The 21,705-nt window shown below is 33.9% G+C and overlaps 1 protein-coding gene across 5 annotated transcripts in view; it reads right to left on the bottom strand.

The window, feature by feature from the left end:
- The window catches only part of LOC118270582 (ABC transporter G family member 20), a 106,888-nt gene that overhangs the window by 34,179 nt on the left and 51,004 nt on the right, over positions 1–21,705 (bottom strand). For 4 of the 5 annotated variants that reach the window (XM_035586213.2, XM_035586211.2, XM_050698113.1 and 1 more), the window contains one exon: positions 443–536. In XM_035586213.2, coding sequence (XP_035442106.1) covers positions 443–536 — 94 coding nt within the window. Of the gene's footprint in view, positions 1–442; positions 537–10,912; positions 11,012–21,705 lie in introns of those variants that run through there. The other variant, XM_035586212.2, reaches the window with a different exon arrangement.

The following is a 21,705-nucleotide window of genomic DNA, read 5'->3' as shown; positions in this document are numbered from 1 at the left end:
GATTTGTACCGTTATCCACTAATTGGATTTCTTATTTGCCAATCAGGATGCACCAGAAATACCTGATACATTGTGTCAATTTGTTTGTCGAAATACGACGACATAAATATAGTCTCCGGTTCGATTCTCGGATTGGCAATGTATTTCTGTTTTTGGAATAAGTGTTTAGAATATGGTTTGGAGTCTGTAACAACTATTTCATAGAGTAAAGTAATGTATGGAAAGATTTTCTGTGTAGTTAAAGTAAACCAAAAACCAAAATATCCACTAAATAGTTTTTATGGCGTAGGGCGGCAAGCAATCAGACACATCACCTGATGGTAAGCAATTAGCGCCACCCATGGACTACTGATGCCGGCAACACCAGTAGAGTTACAGGGTGCGTTGCCAGATTCAAGGATTCTGTATTTAAGGATAATATTTAAATTTTTTCGCAACTTACCGAGCTCTCCTGTTTTTCGAAAGGAGGTGAGAACTGTATCTGGCTCATCTTAGACTCCTTCGCGTCGCCCATTGGCGACGGAGGCGAGGTCTCTCTGTAAACAAGGAAAATACAACATTAGCACCATTGTGATAAAGTTTACATTTAAATACCAGACTTGATAACGACCAATATTCAACGGGAGTTTTCGGTTTAGCTACTCGTTAATTGGCGCTAGTGAGACGTAAAGTCCTATTAGACCAATTAGCGTAGCTGTCAATATATAAACTGACCAATAGCTTGTAAGCAACATAATTCTATTGGTTGATTAGACATCACATTACCAGTTTTAGAGACGGAAAAACCATGAAAACTTGGTCTTAATGATCCACAAATTGCAAGCCGAAAATAGACACTTTTTGTACCTAGGACATTACCGAAAATGACTGCCAAGGCATCAGACGGTACACCTTGACCTGATATGCGTCATAACATCACTTTTTTAACCGACACAGCAATTTCAACCGCGGTGCAAGCTGACAATTATCTTTTATGATTACTTTAATAAGCAAATGTTTTTACTTTAATGGAATTCAACTGCAGATGTGTTTTATAATTTGGTAGATGGCCTTAAAGGAATAAATATGAAGAAGATACCAGTCTTAATGAGTGAATACAATATACTAACTGAATATATACGAAATAATTTTAATTTAAACGTAATAAACAAAAGAATGAATGTGATAGAGGTTAAAGAAGTGTTTAAAAATAAGCATTTTAATAAACAAGATGACATTTTGCAGTATCTAGTTACCGGTTCCAAATAGAATAAAAGTATTAGTTTTTGTAAGTCTGTCTCTATTATTAATATATCAAGAGTAACTGGCTAATATTCAAGGCGTTCAACTTCCCGGTAAAATGTTAAAAACAGCGTGTTTTGAATTTAAAACTGCATAATTTATATATTTCGTTTCATTATATTCTTATGCAATAGTTCAACGTGCAGACAGATCATCGGATAGATATCAGGCGATCAGCACAGCATCACTCATGGTAACTCGCTACACCGGACCAGTATCTAGTATGAATTTGCTTTACGTTTAACAAAATCGAAACGAGCGCATTCGGTGCTCTGTATCCTTAGTATAAATTTGCTATACGTTTAAAGTAATTGAGACGAAAGCTCGTTCGGCGCTCTGATAGGTTGGTATATTTGAGCTGTCCAATTACAGCGCCGAACGCAATCTCGTTACGATTTTTTGTTAAATATGAAACAAACTCATACTAAGCCCTCTAAGGAAATTTAAATGGAAATCTTTATAGGTATATAATGATTTTAAAGTGTGTGCCATATTTTAACACTCAAGTATATTTAAAACAAACGTAGATAAAGTAATATTATGTTTTAATCTCCCGTTGTAAAACACGAATCTATTGCTTTACACAATCATAAAAAAAGGAAATAAAAACTGTCTCAGAATACCAACGTAACGTCGGTGTGACGTAAATATGTGTTGATTACATACACATTTACATAATTATGAGTACATAAGAACATATACACACACACATACATACATAGAACATAGATATGTGTAGATTTGGCTCTAAACGCGGATGTTGGTATGTTTAGACAGCAAATTTTATTGTTTTTAATTACTCTACAAGAAAATTCGAGGATATAATAATATCATTATCTTGTTTCGTTAGTTTCTTTGTTTACTTTGTGGAGTTTTAGCTAATTGGCATTTTTTTATTCAAGGTAGCATGAATCAGTTTGGCTAGTTATTTTGCGTTACAGTTACAGACAAGGTAAATTTATATATTTAAAGAAGGATTAGGATACTATTGTTTAGGTATTATCTGAGGTTTATGGGTAAAATTGCATTAAATCAACTAAATGTAACATAATTACCCGATTAAATGCATACATTTATAGCACGAAAAGGACAGTTGTAAGAATATGTAAAAAGGTACTTATAGTGGTTAAGCAATAAACAAGAGAAGTAGGATTTAAATAGAAACTGCATTATTGGCCCGTTCTAATATTAACTAAAAGAACAAGCTCCTTAGTCATTGTTACCAAATAACGTTAGTTTAAAAATACACACTATATAATTAAAATTATAAAAAATCTTATTATTCAGATATACTATGCATGTAGAATAAATTCATATCAAGTACCCAGTGATACAAGCATAAGATACATTGTGGAAAAAACCCAAATCGTGAGGTCAAGAACCGAAGCCTATAGGACCCAAAATCGACTGAATATAAACCACCTGAGAACTGGTAAATGTACCTTAATAACGAGGTAATTACATGACAGTAATAACGGAAATATTGAGATAAATTTGATTTGCAAATCGAATCGAAATTGCTACAGCGGTTTTCGAGAAAGCTGTCGAATTTGGTAATGCAATTTTGTCTAATTTACATTTTTTTATGAGATTTTAATTACAGTTCTAATTCATTTGTTTGAGATTTCTATACTCGATCTATAAGATGAAATAGAAGATATAAGATTTTAGACCTTAAGTTGCGTGACAGGGTCCTTAATTGTTACCCAATATATGTATTATTTCAGAACTTACACTACATTGAAGAAAAATTACAAATAAAGGTTAGGATTTTTTATATTTCATATATATTAAGTATACAATAATATTTTTTAAAGTGAAGAAATGTTTTATAGAAATTTACTAGCTCTAAATCATACTAAACCATCCTTTACCTATACTAAAAACAAAAAAAAAAGCATCAAATTTCGACTGAAATCCCAACACTCAACTACCAGGCTCACATAAAACAAAGACTATAACAAATGACAATCAAGTAGGGTAATCTAAATCGGTTCACAGCCACAGCCGCGCTATAAAACTGAGATACAAGCTAACTGGTTGTACTATGCTAACTCCTTCCGTGATATGCCTTCCTGGTACCCGTCATAGTGTTACAGCATCACCTGCTATTGTCAGATTGTCACTAGATGTACGCTGTTGTCAAGCTGTGGGAGATTAACGCCCGAATACTCAAACGCTACTCGATTTTAAGTTGTACTTAAATATCGTGCTATCTCTATCGTTTTATAATAAATTGGTAGTGACAGAACTACATTTATTTTGAGGGCGTCTTAAAATAGAGTAGCGTTTGAGTATTCGGGCATAAAACATGTTGCTTAAGGTGTTAAGAAAAACTATTATTTTAGATTTACCAATGATTGGTCGATTCAAATTCGTAATGTTTTGCAAATTTGCCAAATTGGGTGGTGGTAATGGGTTGATAGTTGATTACAAAGTGATTAACATGACACACTAAGGCTACATAGGCATGAAACACTATAATGACATAGTGTAGACTAGCCACATATACACGACACAGGAGAAAATCGTAATGTGGGGCAACGGTAAACAAAAAAAAAATACAATAAACAAGCCGAATAAACCCTACTCTTGCTCTCATAAATTAAGTGGTCGTAACATGGAGAAGAAAAAGAAAATGAAAATAAACCAAAGCCAGATTGCACCTACTCCATTAGTCCAGATCCTTAATGTTGCACTTCACAGAAGAACAAGAAACAAAGCACACAATGATTTCATAAATGCAATTAGAAACTCAAAGAACAGCAACCACTTATCCATAAAAAAAAAACTAATTTCACAAAACTAAATAATCACCCTCAACAGAAACAACACGGAAAATCGATTCTCAATCGCATCTCGATCTAACTCGATGATTCCAGTATCGATATAACGCGAGTACTCGATTACGACGTCACATCGAACTACTCGTGTCTGACGACACGAGACGTGATGACATATCAAGGTCACTCGTGAGTCAGGAGTGCAAGTCTGCACAAATCACGTAGTAATGAGAAATGCGGTTGAAATTGTAAACATTTTGCTTGTAACTGTATTATTTATTCTGTAATGTATTGTTTTATTTGTGGTTAAAGCATACGCAATGTGAATGGGCCTGGCCGGTGAAGTACATTTGCAGAATAATATTGTGAAATTCTGACGTAGTAACTGCTCTTTTTAAGCTCGTAAGTGAGTTTCTGAGGCCGATCAGGAGCTACGGACTGCTAACAGTACCGGTAACCCGCTAGGGTTACCGGTACTCCGGTTTGAAAGCAGGACTAGGAATGGGGTGGTTTAAAGTCAGTAAGACTTTGACACTCCTTCTCGCCTCGTCCAAAGCGAGAGAATGCATGGGATGATTTTCCCCTCTAAAAAAATGGCATCATTTGGAGCGTCTTCTTTGAGAAGATGAAGCAAACAAACAATTTCCAGCAAAGTCAACTAAATCATTGTTTCTGGTATATTTTGGTCACTTTTTTCTTCTCTAACTTCTGACTTCTCCCGCCTTGGGTGAGATGAGAGTGTCAGATTCCTTACTGACTAAAAACTTATACGGGCTGCGGTAACCGCTTAACATCATAAGCCTTGTAAGGTTTGTTCCTAGCGATTGACAAAGAAAAGAAAAGACAGAGAGACCAATAGCATTGGAATGAACATAATGAGTATTAATGATGATTTTAATGATAACTTAATGATACATCAAAATACACGCATATCGTCACGTCTGCTGTCTAAGCAATTATCGTTAGAACCTTTAGTGTGAATGAAAAGTGTCTTATGACTGTGATATTCTGATAGCATCCTACCATTATCTCCTATTTGAGAAGCAAACGGTACCGTTTACCGCATATACTCAATATTGAACTCTTGCTGACTAAAACCCGCCCTGTTCCTACCCCTGCTTTGAGCCGGAGCCTCAGTAAACCGTTAGGTAGTCCGCGGCTCCGATTCTCCTTCTTGTTTCTTTATAAATGACATATATTATGTTTTCCTAGGCAGTGATGACTCTAGTATTTACCATCATAAGTATCTATTAACATAACAACATAGATCAAACAGCTAATAAACACTAAAACAAAGAAACGACTTAGTATTACAAGGAGACCATAAAAGAAAAGCAGTAACAAAGCCGCACAAAGTGCAAATTCCAATCGTCTTGTCTCTCACGCACAACGTCAAGGGCAGTACGAAAGAAAGAGACAACGACATACTAATCAGTTTCGTATCGTAATCGCAATTTCGCCATCCGACCGTGAGGGCATGTCAAAACCAAGATGCGGATTGAATGAAAATGGAGGATGTGACTAGAATATAATTAATTTAGAACAAAGACTATGAATAATGTTCAATTAATACCTAGACGTTATATCTCTGCTGATACTCTATAATCTTGGATTATTACAATCTTTGTGTTAAATATAATTCCGTAATCTAAATCAGTTTTTGCCATTTGACCTCTAGAAATCTTTGACAAATCAGGTTTTTTGAACATCACTATCTTATCTATGACGCTGAACGAGTAATTAAAACGAAAGACAACTTCATTTGAATTAATAATTCAGTATACATTTTGTAAATTTGTTTTTTTATGGTATAAGCCGGTAAACGAGCAGACGGATCACCTGATGGTAAGCAATCACTACCGCCCATGGACACTTGAAACACCAGAGGCGTTACAATTGCGTTGCCGGTCTTTTGGTTGTTAGAAATTTGAGGATAGTTGGGGAACGCTACAAAAGCAGACTGCATTGTGACTACTGAACTTGAGTTCTAAGTCTCTCGGGATCCGGGGCTGCAGACTACCTCGCGGGTTTACCGGAGCTCCAGCTAGAAAAGCAAGTGTTGTTCCACGGGTCGGATTTAGTCAGTAAATCTGAAACTCAAGCTGAATTCGTTTAGGCCCTATTTGATTTTTTGTGATACAAATAGTAAATCTAAACAAGACGTCGAATCCGCGTGTAAAATAAACAAAAGATTAAACTATTATATTTTTCCACTGGCCATTATAAAATGTTCTACATTGCCCAGTAATTATTTAGCAATTAATACTATAAATATAGTGTTTAGTACTGAGGTTCTGAGAAGGAATGGCTTGAGGAAACTAGTGGAGGTCGCACGTGAAACATTACACTAACACGCTTCGATGCGTGTATCACTCTTCGTGTCTTATGTGATCCTGGTACCTGGTAAGGAGTTTTCTAGAAAATCTTTTACTAAATAGATTTCAGTTTTTAATTTTGACGTCTTTAAATCAAAAGCCAAAGAATAATATGGTTGAATTGAGAAACGGCTCTATTTTTTTAAAGTCGATTAAAAAAAGGTGAAGTTATTCGTTAAAATCAATTTTTAATTAACTTTTTCTAGTAAGTTTTTGGAAATGCATCACCATGGAACCATGTTGAAATCTAAGTAACTGATAACTGTTTAAAGTGTCATCTATTCTATCTATTCGTCTTGAAAAAATAAGCAAGAAAACTTGTGATATTTAACTAAGCGAAGTCATAACCAAAGTTTATTATTTGTTTTTTATAAAACGTAGCCCCACAATAGCATTTTCTATCCAATAACTTAGACCCGAAACCACAATTAGTTGATCACACAAGAGTTGTTGCGTGCGAGAGACGAAACCACTCGTTGCTCGACAGCCAGTTGCCCAGCCACCGCGCCAACCGGGTACGTTTTTTTTTATGAAACAGGTACCGTAGCAAACGAGCAGACGGGTCACCTGACAGTTACCGCCTATGATGGCCCAGTTATTCCAACCATCAATTTCCTATACACTAATCTTCCACAATTAACCTACAAATTACTTCTACTTAACAAATAACACATTATAATGTGTATTTTCCACATTTTTTCCTCATTCTAACCATTAATTATTATTAATTATTAGTATCTCAGTATGGCTTTGAACTCTACTGACCTATGTACAGCGCCATGCTATATACCTATGTATAAACCTAGGTATATAAACACATAACTAGCAGTCTAGTTTTTATAATGAATTCTTAGAAAATAACACTTAAATTGAGTGTTAATTTAAACCGGTGTCTTATTATTTTTGTTGTTTTTAATAATACTGGTTTGTTTAAAGGTCGTATTAGTTAATAATGTGGTGAAACAAAATTATAGTTTTATGTTAACCTGGTATATTCTAATAATTTCATTATAACTTTCGTCAGATACTAAAATATTTAATACATTTTTTTCGTATCACCTGATGGTAAGCAATCGCCGCCGCCCATGGACACATGAAACACCAGAGACGTTACAAGTGCGTTGCCGGCTTTTTGGGGGTTAGGAATTGTTATCGGCTAACACACGTAACTGTTTAAAGAGAAACTGCCGCACTCAAAGATTACTTAAACTGTTCCTCAGTATCGATTTTGTACCGAAAACCATTGTTAAGGACTGGGTTAAGTAACCATTAAATGACTCTGATTACGGCGGTAAGGAACTTAAGTTTTTCTTTTTTATCTTTTATTTAAGTGGGTTTTATTCTTAAACTTGAGTTATTGAAAAGAACAGAACGTCTTTTAAAAATATTCATCATGATTTTTTTATGATAAACCTGCCAGTACCAGTCTCGTCCAGTCACCGAAAACCAGTAATCTGATCCAAAAATACTTCACAACGAAGGTTTTCAAGGCAAACGAACCTTTAAAAACATACTTTTGAAAAACCCCACAAACAAATAAAGAAAAACATGTCAATTAACTATCAAAAATACTTTTTTAATTAACTTTATGTTGAAAGAATACCACCAAAATAATTACTCTGTTGTTTTCATAGTTATAATAATTACCTAACGCTAAGTAAAAATCTTAGATATTTTAGCTTTAATAAATAAGGTATGACTCACAAAAATACGAAATACCTAAAAGAAGTATTTATCAAAATTAAGAATACTATATTCTAAACTATATATCAGTACCCTTAGTATGAATTTGCTTTTCGTGGAACGAAAACCAAACGAAAGCGCGTTCGGCGGTCTGATTGGCCGGCTCAAATAAACCATCCAGTCAGAGCGCAGAACGCTGTTTTTATACCAAACATCAAAATCCGTGCAGTAGTTTCAGCGTGATTGACGGACAAACATCCATACAAACATACTGTCACATTTACATATAATATTAGTGTTATTACGCATTTAAATCAGTGTGTGTAGCAACTCAGTAAAAATTTCCACACGGGATCGTTTTCACCGGACATTGAATCATAAATAAAAGGAAATATAAGTAATAACAACATATTATATAGAATAATACAACAGTCACATAACTCATTGAGCTATTATTTAATAGCATATAAGACACATCATAACATAACATCCCGCACGACTCGACTAGTTTCAAGCCACGCAAGCGATTAATATGAGCTCCAAGAGTGGCTTGAAACTAGTCGAGTTACGAACTATTACTGATAATTTTTATTTTTTTCTTTGACCACGCGGGTGAAGCCGCGTGTAATTAGTAATATCTAAATCATAAAACTTTCATTGTTTTTAATTAAAGAAAATTCTATCTACATATCTTTACAGGAAAATGACCTTTATTTCACAATTTTCGTATATATTTTTGAATTATTTTAGTGTGCATACCTTCCTATTATAATTGAGAGCTACCGAAGCATGCCCTTTCGCTTTATCTCGTTTCTACTTTCACTACTAAGTTATATATTTACGTGAAAACGTACAATTAACTTTAGAAAATGCTTTGAATTTTATTTACCAAAGTACTTATTAAAATTCTTTGTATTTTGGCTAACAGTAACTCTGAAGTTTCGTGATTAGAAAGATAATATAATTAGTAGACACAACATAGAGAGATAATTTAAAGAAATATATTTATTTTTTAAAAAGGGACAAATCATCCTGTTACTTTTCCCGCCGAGGCGAGAGGGAGTGTTAGACTCTTACTGACTAAAAACCACCCCGTTCCTACTCCTGCTTTTCGAGCCGGAAAACCGGTTAGGTAGTCGACGGCAGACAATACGTCAGCAGACATGCCATGCCTTACGTCAAAGACAAATTAATTATTTTGATTTTGACTTATTGAAACACTGTTGTCCTAATTTTAGTTTCCAGATAAGATGAAGAATTTCTTTCTTTTTTAACAATGAAACAGGTTTTATTTCCACCTAATTAAGCTATTAATAGACCTCTGATAAGAATTTAATGTTATTTGAATCACCTTAGTTTTTGATACGACAGAAATAATACCTAAAAGACTAACTAAAGAAAACTTGCAACTAGAACAAGTGTTAGTAAGAATGAAGAGTTAAATAAATATACAATTTCACCGACACTCATATTCTTTAAAGCGTAAAAGACACACTGAGACACGAAACAGATCCGACATTTTGTTATCTTATAAATAAAACCTAGCTACTTCCGCGCGGTTTCACCCACTCTGCTCAGCTCCTATTGATCGTAGCGTAATGTTTTATAGCTTATAGTCTTTCTCGATAAATGCACGGTTATCCAACACAAAAATAATTATTTAAATCGAACTAGTATTCCGAAGATTAGCGCGTTCAAACACACAATCTCTTCAGCACTATATTATATTAAGTAAAATTAGTAATATGTACTTTTATTACAATTTTAAAACAAAAGATATCAATTTTGTTACCTGAATCTGACTACTTTCTTCATTGTATATTCATTCCCAAAATCTTCCAAAATAAAAAATCCCTGTGTTCAGTAAAAATGGGGAACTCACAACAGTTTTAATTACATCATCATTTCCATCATTCAAACACTGAAACACTGATCTACTTCCAAACTCAATAATTACTGGAATTTTTTAGACCAATATTCTTTATAACACTTTATCCAACTTAGGTATCAAACCACACAAAACACTACTTCACAATCTCACTAAACAATGAACACACAAAAACTAAACACCATAAATAGTCAACTAAATAACTAATTCCACTACATAAAACACTATACGCCCATGAAGTGACGAACGGCCGACTAACTTTATTTACCAAATACCTCGCGATTGATTCACTAGGAAATGTTATAACTTATTAAATTGTCTTTTAATGGCCACTATTAAGTTATCAATGATGTTGTTATCAAACGCTCCATATATTTATTGGTATAATATACAACGTTATATATTGATGAGATAGATTTTGTTTAAGATTTTAAGTTTTCTCTCTATTGAAATGGTGTTGGGATTCAGTTAAAATTTGGTGTAAAGTCTAGCTTAATGGTAATAATGCACTATTACTTAATATTGTGTAATAAACACAAAATTATGTAATTATTATTGTAATATAACTTTAGTGAGACGTACTAAATTAATTGCAGTGCAGTGCGAACCTCAATTTCTTTTAAGTCGGGTAATTTACCTAAAATCTTTTAACCTAAGCCTTAAAAATATTATGCTAAAAACTGCATCAAAGTCGTTTCATCAAACACGGGATACAGATCAAACTAAGAACCTCCTTTTTTTGAAGTCGGCTAAAAACAATCTGATCTTTCCTGCCATTACTCTTTGCGCGATTTACTTTCACATACACTTATAGAACCAAGAGTGTTTTTGAAAGTAAAATCTAGCTTAGACATAGGCACGAATAATGGATACTAAAATGTAACTAAATTATCAAATCTTACGTGAGAGCCTCCATAGATTCAGATCTCTGCATGCTGTTTCTACACGATCCATTCTGCGACATACTACAAGCACTAGTAACTACTACCGACTACTTTGCACTGCGAATCGACACTGATATACTGATAACAGATTGTAGTACGGTACCAAAATACATACTACTGTAATCTTCTACTTAAAATCTTCGCTTGTAATTTTTTCCGAAATTCTTAAAGGAAGTCGGGAATTGTATTTGGTGTATGGCAACATGAGTTTAAAAATCCCTTCCCGTATAGTTTGTTATGTTATTTAGAAACCGTGCAATTGATATCTATACCACCTTTTTGTTACACCGTGTATAATACAACGCAAATAACGCCAAATTATACAAATATTATTATATGTATTGAATAATATAATTATACAAAAACCGTGTAATTTTATGGTAAACGAGCAGATGGATTACCTAATCGTAAGCAATCAAAAGGCTACATGCTTTTCGAAATATATAAGGTACCGTATTAGTATATTATGTAAAACTTAATATAAATAAAAATTGTAATTACCTTAGTAACAATAAGACAGACCAATTAATTTACTCGTCCATAGGACGAATTTAGATATCGTATTGATATTGGATTATACCAATTAATATTGGCCTATCTACTTTAATTACTCTCTTTTTGACATTTTCATTTATTATCAGTTAAACATGTGAATGACATACAGCTATACTAGTAGGTATATATTAGGACAATTATCAATGAGATAAAGAGATTAAAATCATACACCTTTTCAAATGAACGGATTTTGTTTACATATAGCTATGTATCTATTTGACTGGAGAAGAAGCGAATGTAAGATTCGTAGTAATTAGCGTTCCATTGACTCTGCCTATCTCCATGGGAGACAGTTTTAATATATCTATGTATATCTAGTTATGTATGACGTTTATTTAAGAGACTTTGTGTAAAAATAAGCCACATTTTTAGTATAACGAATATGATTCCTTGTGTTTGTGTTACTAAACTCCTAGACTGAGTTTGACGCAATTTTCATGTGAATCATTCTAAATGCTGAAAACATGTACTTTGAATTTTTTATTCGGTTTATACTGAGGTAAGCAATGTTCAGATATTTTACATGTATATCGTGTATAGACCACAATTACTATTTTGTTATGAATTACATAAGTAACATTACAAACATAAAAACAAAACTGTTTACCAACAACCAAATAACAGACATATTTTCACCGACACAAGTATCAAAATACAACGTCCGCATCACTTTCAGATTTACAATAACTACATAACTATATGTTCCGATAAATAAACAATAAATCATTGTTCGCGTACTTATCGCTATGTATTGTATATATTGCTGACTAAGTACGCGTTCGAACGTGCGTTTTGATAGCGCACTGAATCATAAGTAGCATTGTATGCAAAATTCCAGCTTATAATCGACACGTACGATATAGCAGACTTCTGACTCGTGTGTGGTAAATTCTTAGTATTTTTATTGTTTTATATAAAGTATTGTTTTTTTTTTAGATTTTATATGTTTAGGTAGTATAGTGTTGAGTTGTGAGTAATAAATTGTGTGTTTATTGAATAAGTCTTGGTTAGTTTTGCTATAGTAGATACTTCGCTTCAAGCGTCTTTGTGCGAACTGCTAAGTCATAGAATTCTTTGCTCCGTGTTTTCTGATGGGTATAACTTGGGTGTCTTCAAGAGCCGAGTGAATATGTTGCTCATGGTTAGATGTGCTCCGTAGGCCCAATCACCGCTTACTACCAGGCGACAACGCGGCCAAACGTCGAAACGTGACTACTAATTACAAGACCAAGAAATAGTTAGTTATTTTCACTTAATCATAACATAACACCTCTTACCGCCGCACTCAGAGTAATTTAATGGTTACTTAACCCAGTCCTTAGCAATCGTTTTCGATACAAAATCTTAACTGAGGAATAGTTTAACTAATCATTAAATTGAGTGCGGCAGTTATTCACTAACTGCCGATCTCAATACAAATACATAATGTTTTGCTAATGATATAATTGGTCTCATAATCATAGGACGATATTACATAACATACATAACATAACATATAATATAATATACATATAAAGTTACGCAATATATCTGATAGTATATGTTTAAGGATAGAGCTATGTCATCGCTTTCCCTGTCCTCACTATCGAGGCCAAGCAAATAGCCTCAACCTTGATTTATATTATATATATATATATATGTATGTATATATGTATATGTAGTGATACTATCACACGCGATGCATTGCGAATTATTATGGGTATTCACTTTTACTTTCATATAGTGTTTTTGAATGAAAGAGGCATTTATTTTGCACAGAAAATAAATACAATACTAAACACACACACACACACACAACGTCACGTCTTTTATTCCTCTAGGGGTAGGCAGAGGTGCACATTACGGCACGTAATGCCGCTATACAATGTACACCCACTTTTCACCTTTTGTGTTATAAGTCCCATGTAATAGAGGGTGAGCCTATTGCCATATACTGGACACAATTCCAGATTTCGTGCTACTACTGAGAAATTTTCGAAAAACCGAAAAAAGCCCAGTAATACTTTGCCCGACTCGGGAATCGAACCCGAGACCTCTTGTTCGGCAGTCGCACTTGCGACTATCGACCAACGAGGCAGTCAATACCAAACACACAAAAAGAAAACAGGATTATATAAGGTGAATGATACCTCCTTTTATTTTAAAAGTATATTTTTTGATAGATGTGGTATATTATGTTGTTTTATATATCGTAGAGAGAAACAAAAGCCAATCAACAAAAATAAAATTAAACTTAACTTCTTGTACATTGACATCGATGCGAACGAATTTAGTTTAAGTTTTAGTTTTTTATTTGTTACATTTTAAGTTTTATAGTTTAGATCTTGTTAAAAATAAATGGCAACATGAAGAAAAATATCTTGTTTATTTCAGAGGATCTATTCATTGACGTTAGGGGTTATTCAACCCATTAGGTAAACCAAAAACTCCTTTTATTACTATCATAATAAGGTCCTATTTAAACATTTAATATCTTTTTAACAGTCAAACTGAAGAATTTGACGCAAAAACAAAATATTTGTAACAATAACAAGTGTGACGTCATTATGAATTTATTAGTGACGAATGGGTTTACCTGAATCTTAATAGTTCTACCGAGTCTCTTGGGAAATACGCGCTTGATGTTATCAATGTTTTAATTACTATTAAGAGGTATTGTTGAGACATTCTTAACGATATGCTTAGGGGCCTTAGTATGAGTTCACTTTACGTTTAACAAGATTGAAACGAGAACGCTCTAATTGGCCAGCTCCAATTAAGCAACCAATCAGAGCGCCGAACGCGTTCTCGTTTCGATTCTCATTAAACGTAAAATAAACTCATACTAAACCCACTGATGTTCTTTAATGTTTGGTGTGTTTGGTAAGAAGTGATGTTTCATTGTGTGCTCATATTACATGTGTGGTTATTAAAAAAGCGAGTTATAGTCATTTAATAAACGTAGGCAAGGCCGCTTATGTGTTTCGTTAGTAACAATAATTTTCACTCATAGTAAGTACGGAACAAAACGTCCAACACCCGGTATTTATTTATTTAAATATAGGCTCGTCCTCGATCACATTGAGACTAACGACAATACAATCAGTTTATTGATCAGCGATATCATTAAACCAGTTTTCTGGGAAATTACCTATAACCAAACCAATTAAATAAAATCACCTTCCCTGTGCGACTATCACAATATATTGCAAGACAGGCAATTTTACAATTACTATACTATATGTTGCAAGACAGGTTATTTTACGACTAAAATAGACTAACTAAAGTCAGGGTTTACCTACCTACGTACATTTATCGAGAAAAGCTCTACCAGTTTCGAGTCACAGAGGAACTCTTCATCATGAACAAGCGACGTAGCACAGCCTAATTTAAGCCTAATTTAGTATGTTTCACGATAGTTATTGTAAAAATATATTACCATAGACCTTCAAATCGTAAGACAAGCCATTTTACAATTCTGACCTTGAAATTAGAAAGTACTTGATACTCCGTTACTTCTCTATTTTGGCACCCTAGAAAGTTACAACATTACGAGTCAAATGACTCAGCTCTTAATTGTCAAGGCAAAGGTGATCAGAAAGCGAGAGGCTGGGAGGTTTACAAACTACTATTACACTGAGAATCTGGTTTAATATAACTGTGAAGGTTTTTCTGAAACAAATGAAGCTGTAGACAAGGACGGCTCACATTTAAATTTAGACTCTGTACTCTTACTAAGAAGAATCAGAATGCAATAAGACAGAAAACTGATGTGAAACAACTCTTTCGTTATGTTTCGTTGTGTGAGTGAGATTACCGGAGGCCCAATTATTCCCCTTCCCAATCTTTTCAATCCCCAATTCTCCAACAACCCTTAAATTCCTAACCCCTAAAAGCTGGCAACGCGCTTGTAACACATATCTGGTGTTTCAGGTGTCCATGGGCGGCGGTGATAGCTTACCATCAGGTGACCCGTATGTTAGTTTACCGGCTTGTAACATAAAAAAGACTAAGTCGCTTTTGATAGTCAAACTCTGCATTTTTCATTGCAAATTGATAATTATTGCTCCACCGCGGTTTTAATGGCCACACCATTTCAATAGACTGTACCTTCCTAGCTACAATCGATGCTGCGATGTTCACATGACATTATTCCTTAGCTCCAAGTCTGCCTACCTCCTTAGTTAGTGCTTATGTAACTAACATGTTTATGTATAGTGTAGGTAAAGGTTTTTAAAGATTATTGATTTACTACTGCACTCAGAGACATTTAATGATTACTTAAACTATTCCCTAGTAACGATTTTGTTCCGAAAACAATTGCTAAGGACTGGGTTAAGTAATCATTAAATGACTCTGAGTACGGCAGTTACCGTAAACGGGGTGAATAGAATTCGAGGTATGAATAGATACAGAAGAAGGGAGAATAAGTGTTGGGAAAATCTTCTAACATCTATTCACCTCATTCTTGTGTCTATTCACTCTTTGAATTCACCCCATTTTACCGTTAGTTGTGACGACACTTCAAAAATTGTGATTTTTCTTAGACATTCTTCAAATAACTGCGTGTCATAACCACAATCAATCCAATCTCACTTGTAATGTCTTTACAAAAAGGTACAAAATTCCAATTGTCATGTAGGCACGTGTATTTAACAAAAAGAAGAAAGTGTATCTCGCCTTGCACCTACTTACAAGAGAGAGTTCATTAGTTGGCACTATTTATGTAATCCATCAATTGCTATGTAATACCAAGAATTATCGTATACTGCCTATTGATCATCTATGGTTTGTGATTAGGAGGATCATTGGCTAGAAAGTTGGGTTTGTAAATGTCACACGTATTTTCTTTTATCGATATGTAAGCATCTGCTTACTTATTGAAGTTTTAAGTGATGACTTATTTTAATTAAACAATGTAAACAAGTATTTTATTGTGAACCTGATTGCAAAAGAGTAACCTATGGAGTTTCTTGCTCGTTCTTCTCCATAGGAATCTACACTTTGTAATAAGCAAATAGCTTCACTAGACGACTGGCCGACAGACAGACATTTTGTTTTCTTTATATTTTAATATTATTTGCTTTGACATTCAAAAGTGCCTTCGGGGTCTATTTGAAATAAATAGTTTTGACATTAACTTTGACTTAGAGTATTGACAAAAGTATCCCCAAAAGGACAACAATGCACTGTTACCCATCAACAATTTGACCTAATAAACATTCCTTTTTAAAAAAAAACTATAGGGGTTTGTAACAAATGCCAGACACCTGATTACAATGCCAGACTAGTATCCAATACGGTTGCCATACACACTTACAACTTGGCAATCAACAATGCTTCGTCATGACGCAAAAATGTTCAACAAAGAATGAAAGTGGACAGGGAAAATATATTCAATTCAATATTGTACACATTTTTAATGAAATGAAACGTTGAAATTGAAAGTTTAGAAAGGTTTTGAGGTAACGGGTTGGAGTGACGTTTGATGATGACGTATTCATATGAGATGATAATATTATAAGAGTATGATATTTTTATAGGTCGTGATCTTTCTAAGATTATTTAGACACCACTGATAAACGGTGAAGGAAAACATCGTGAGGAAACCTGGGCTTATAATAATTTCTAATTATAAGTTTGAAATCGCCGACCCACATTGAGCAAACCTTCTCTGTGTGAGAAGAGGCCTTTGGTTAGCAGTGGCCACTTATAGGCTGGTGATGTGTTAATGTGATTATTTTTTTACTAAGGGAGATATTTAAGACAGGCAGTGATGGGAGAAACTTACTTGGTCTTAACTCTAATTACTTTGTCATTCCCTTAAATTCTCTTTAATCAAACATCATTATATTGCCTACCTATGTCACTCTTCATACAATCATATGTTAATCTACTATTCGTTTAACTTCACACATCTGTATACATCAAACCTCTTTGTATAACCATCTCATATAACAGCGTAGCAACCACAATCCTAAGTACACCTGTCCTCAACTCATTCAACACATCGCCAATATTTGTCGCCAATCCCAACATTGGTCCACACAGCCAACAGCTTGCCAAACATCGCTTGTAAAGGTCGCATTACATAATTTCGGATGTGACCGCCGCCGGCATACTTACCGAGTTTTCCGACTATGGTTTGTTGACCGTAATTCTTATAACTATAAACTTATTTATGTCAAGTGCGTATTTAATATGCATAGTTTGGCCAATGGTATCGCGATTCCGTAATATATTGGCAATGTGTTACTCAATAATCGTGTGATTTTTGTTTTGTAGAACTGTATGTATTTCTAGAAGCACGTGCACGTGAACATTATTTTATTTATTTATTTAATCTTTAACGTACATAATACGATAAAATAGTGGTACATAAGGCGAACTTACTGCCGTATGGCATTCTGTACCAGCCAACCTTAGGGTTTAAAGAGAAAGTCTGCGAAAATAAAGTACGGAGAATAAAATAAACAGCAAAGAGAGAGAAGAGATAAGATATATTACCTAATTGTATAATTCATTACTGGATTCTTTTCGAATTTCTCCAATGACTCGTCATCAGGTAACACCGTCCATCTTTCTCCTTTTAGCACATTAATATCTTAGTTTGAAACAAAGATACATATTTACGTATTTTTCTACAAGAATGAGGCTAAATAAATAACTCTTTAACATTCTTAAAATAATAATTAATGCCCGTAAGACGGATCTGTAGAATCTGATTGGTCAGTCGCTGACGCAGGCGCCGGTTTCATCACGATTATGTCACGTCAACTGTTCGATCATTTAACTGCGGGTTGTGCAACCGACCGCTGACTCTCTTCCGCTCTCTTCTACGGATTGAGATGCTGGATTTAGGTCACAGATTGATGTTATCAAAGTATCTTGCCTTTAAAATAGAAAATCGATCATTTTGTGGCACATCGGACACATTTTCAGACATGTGAATTTGACAAACAAACAATCTTGATAATGACATTTTCCTAACCTAGAAAAAGAATTCTAAACCTTTTGTTATGTTTTTACAATACACATAATGATACATAGATGATACTGAATGTACATTGTATAACGACATTAGATAAAAGGCGTGACGTTGATACATTGATATATCGTACAACAATCATATGATACAACAACATAATTATGAAAATATCTAGATAAGTAACAAGTCAACATATTTAAAGTTCCATTTGCCTACATATTTTGAATACCAGACATAGGTGCGGTAAACTAGTGTCTGGTTTGACGACACTAAACTTTAACTTTAGTGACTAAAGTTCCGGTTCGAAGTCTGGTGGCGAAAATCTTTTCAAATTGGTAATGTTTAGTCTAGACAAATAGATTAAATGAATTAAATTAAAATGATAATGGAATGATAATAATATAGAGTCGTTGTGCTAACAATGTTATTGAGATATACCTAGAGTAGTTTATTAGGAAGTTCAATAACAATAAGTGCAGATAATTGCCAATTATCATTTATTTAGTCTATTTATTATAAGGAATAATAAATTAATTACTGTGTTGTGTACTTATCTATAGCAATACAATAAAAACTAGAGTTTGTTTCATTGACTCGCTCTTATCTCTGAAACGGCTGGTCCGTTTATGATTATTCACATCTTATAATTATTTTGTTTATTTGCAACACATATATAAAATTGAGGTACATAGTTACCACATATTCTTATTGGGATTTCTTCTTGTGGACCTATGTTTTTATTGTGAAAGTCAAAACATTTACGTACATATTATTACAATTGATTCATAATAGGCACTTTAGAAATGTTACAATTGAATTGTCCGCCAGTCTGTCTATCAGTGAAGCTAGGTGCTCGTTAGCTCGTTCCAAAGTCTAATTCAGAATGGAGAAGAAAGAGAAAGAAACTCCACAGTTATTCCTTTAAAAAATCTGTCACTGATACATTATTTTGATCCATTAAAGTGAAACTACAAACTATAAGTCAGACAAAAATCATTATATTTTCTATTCAAATACTGTCTACAAAATGTTACTATAATTTATTCCTAAAGCTCTACCCCGTATTACCATTTACTCGAAGCATAACTAATATAATATAGCTCATCGAATGAGCGAGTAAAATCCATGAGTTGCGCTTGCGCACTCCATTACCGTTCAAAGTTCAAGCCTTTCAATTTTAGACTCCACCTCTAGAAACTGCACTATAAGTGTGCATAGTGACTTGTATATATGTATATAAGTTTATATGTATGTATAAAATTGTAGTAGTATTTATACATTGTATGTATAATTGTATATTTTATATCTTGAAAACGGCTGGATTAATTTTCATGATATTGACTTTGGAATCGTGTTTGATCAGAAAACAGATTAAACTTTTGACATTGATAATATGAGGCACAATAAAATATATTATGTCTTGCGTAGATCTACATCTACATACCGGCTACCATGGGTTAAATACCCCACATACATACATAACTTCAATTTTGTCACCTCATTAAGGCAGAGACAATGGAACGCCAATCTATGAAATCCCCCCCCCCTTTTTTAAGGGTGGAAAATCATCCAATGACTTCTCCCTGAGTGAGGCCAGAAGGAGTGTCAGACTCTTACTGACTAAAATCTACCCTGTACCTACCTAAAAAAAAATACCATTTAAGAAAACAAATTGTCAATAGCTTAATGTGAAGAATTGAAGATCAAGTGTAGCGCCATGTTGATAAGAAAGGTCTTTGTCCAGCAGTGGACGGAAACGAACTGATGAATGATGGAGATAAAACTATAATTTATTCTAACTTAGTACAACGTTCACAGCATTACCTGGTACTATAGCTATGTAAATACAAAGTAAATACAATTCTCTAAACACAAGCCTGGCTACACCAGTTTACTACGTTTGCTCAGCTAAGTACAATTTATTTTACGATAATCTTTAACAAGGCTGGTTTAAAGTTTGCACAGTAATAAATTATTATTAGTTAGCTAACTTTTATGGGCCTTTATCCATTGTTTAACTTATTTAAGTTGAACATTTTAAACCAATTTAACAAGGATTTTCTCCTGTATCGTCGCTACCACATCAACAGTGCAGTCATATTGTCATATCATAGTAGATTGACTGCACGGTTGGTGCGGTGGCTGGGCAACTGGCTGCCGCGCAACGGGTAGCGGGTTCGATTCCCGCACGGAGCAACTCTTTGTGTATTCCACAAATTGTTGTTTCGGGTCTGGGTGTCATGTGCATGTGAACTTGTATGTTTGTAAACGCACCCACGACACAGGAGAAAATCCTAATGTGCAAATTAACTGCTATATTATCAGCAAATTCAAATAAAAAATAATACTTGTCTGTCTGTACCAAAAATTCAAAAACAAAACAAAGAAAACATATAAACAAAGGGTAGTTACTAATGAGTAATGAGAATAAATACATTATTCGTATTCGAAATGCGGGAGGCACATTATTCACAATAACTGCATCGCTTCATAAATCATACACAACAATACGACAATATATTAGTACTTAATTATTTATTATACAGACTTCAAAAGGTAGGACTTAGTCATCTAATGGCCAGCCTCAATAACCTACCTGTCAGGAAATATGGCTAGCAATAAACCAAACACTAAATAAAATTTTACACTATACAAAATTTATTATATCTGAAACTAAATATATCCAGTGATATCAGTTGTTTCACCCTCACCTTAAAAGTTATCGTGTAATGCTCACGACTATGAACCCCATACATGACTTGAAACTAGTCGAGTTACCCTGTCGAACAGTTACGTATAAGCTATACAGTAATAATATATCTTAGCAATGATTGAGAGACGATGACCTCTGAATTTGTTTCGGTATTTCTTCTCAGAATTGTCCGTTAGTAAATGCCGACCTCATCTAGATTATTTTTATAATAATTTTGACGTGTAAAAGTGTTCTTTTGTAGCCTATTTACAAAAACTATTACTAGATGAACGGATGAACTGCATCCGTGATCATGGAGCTTGCAACAGTGCCGAAATATCGGAAACTCATCGACATAAATAAACATGGTAAATATCCCGTCTCAGTTATAATAAAAAAACTATACAATATAATTAATTAATTGAATAATATGTCTTAGCAACAAAATCTACCAACCATCCGATTATGAATAAACCGTTAGAATATCGACTAGTCATTGGTTTCTGACAGGATGCCAGTTATTAGTAAGCAGTTGGT

Source organism: Spodoptera frugiperda, chromosome 13, assembly GCF_023101765.2.
Source record: "Spodoptera frugiperda isolate SF20-4 chromosome 13, AGI-APGP_CSIRO_Sfru_2.0, whole genome shotgun sequence".
Lineage (NCBI taxonomy): Eukaryota > Metazoa > Arthropoda > Insecta > Lepidoptera > Noctuidae > Spodoptera > Spodoptera frugiperda.
This window is presented reverse-complemented; position numbering and strand designations above follow the sequence as displayed.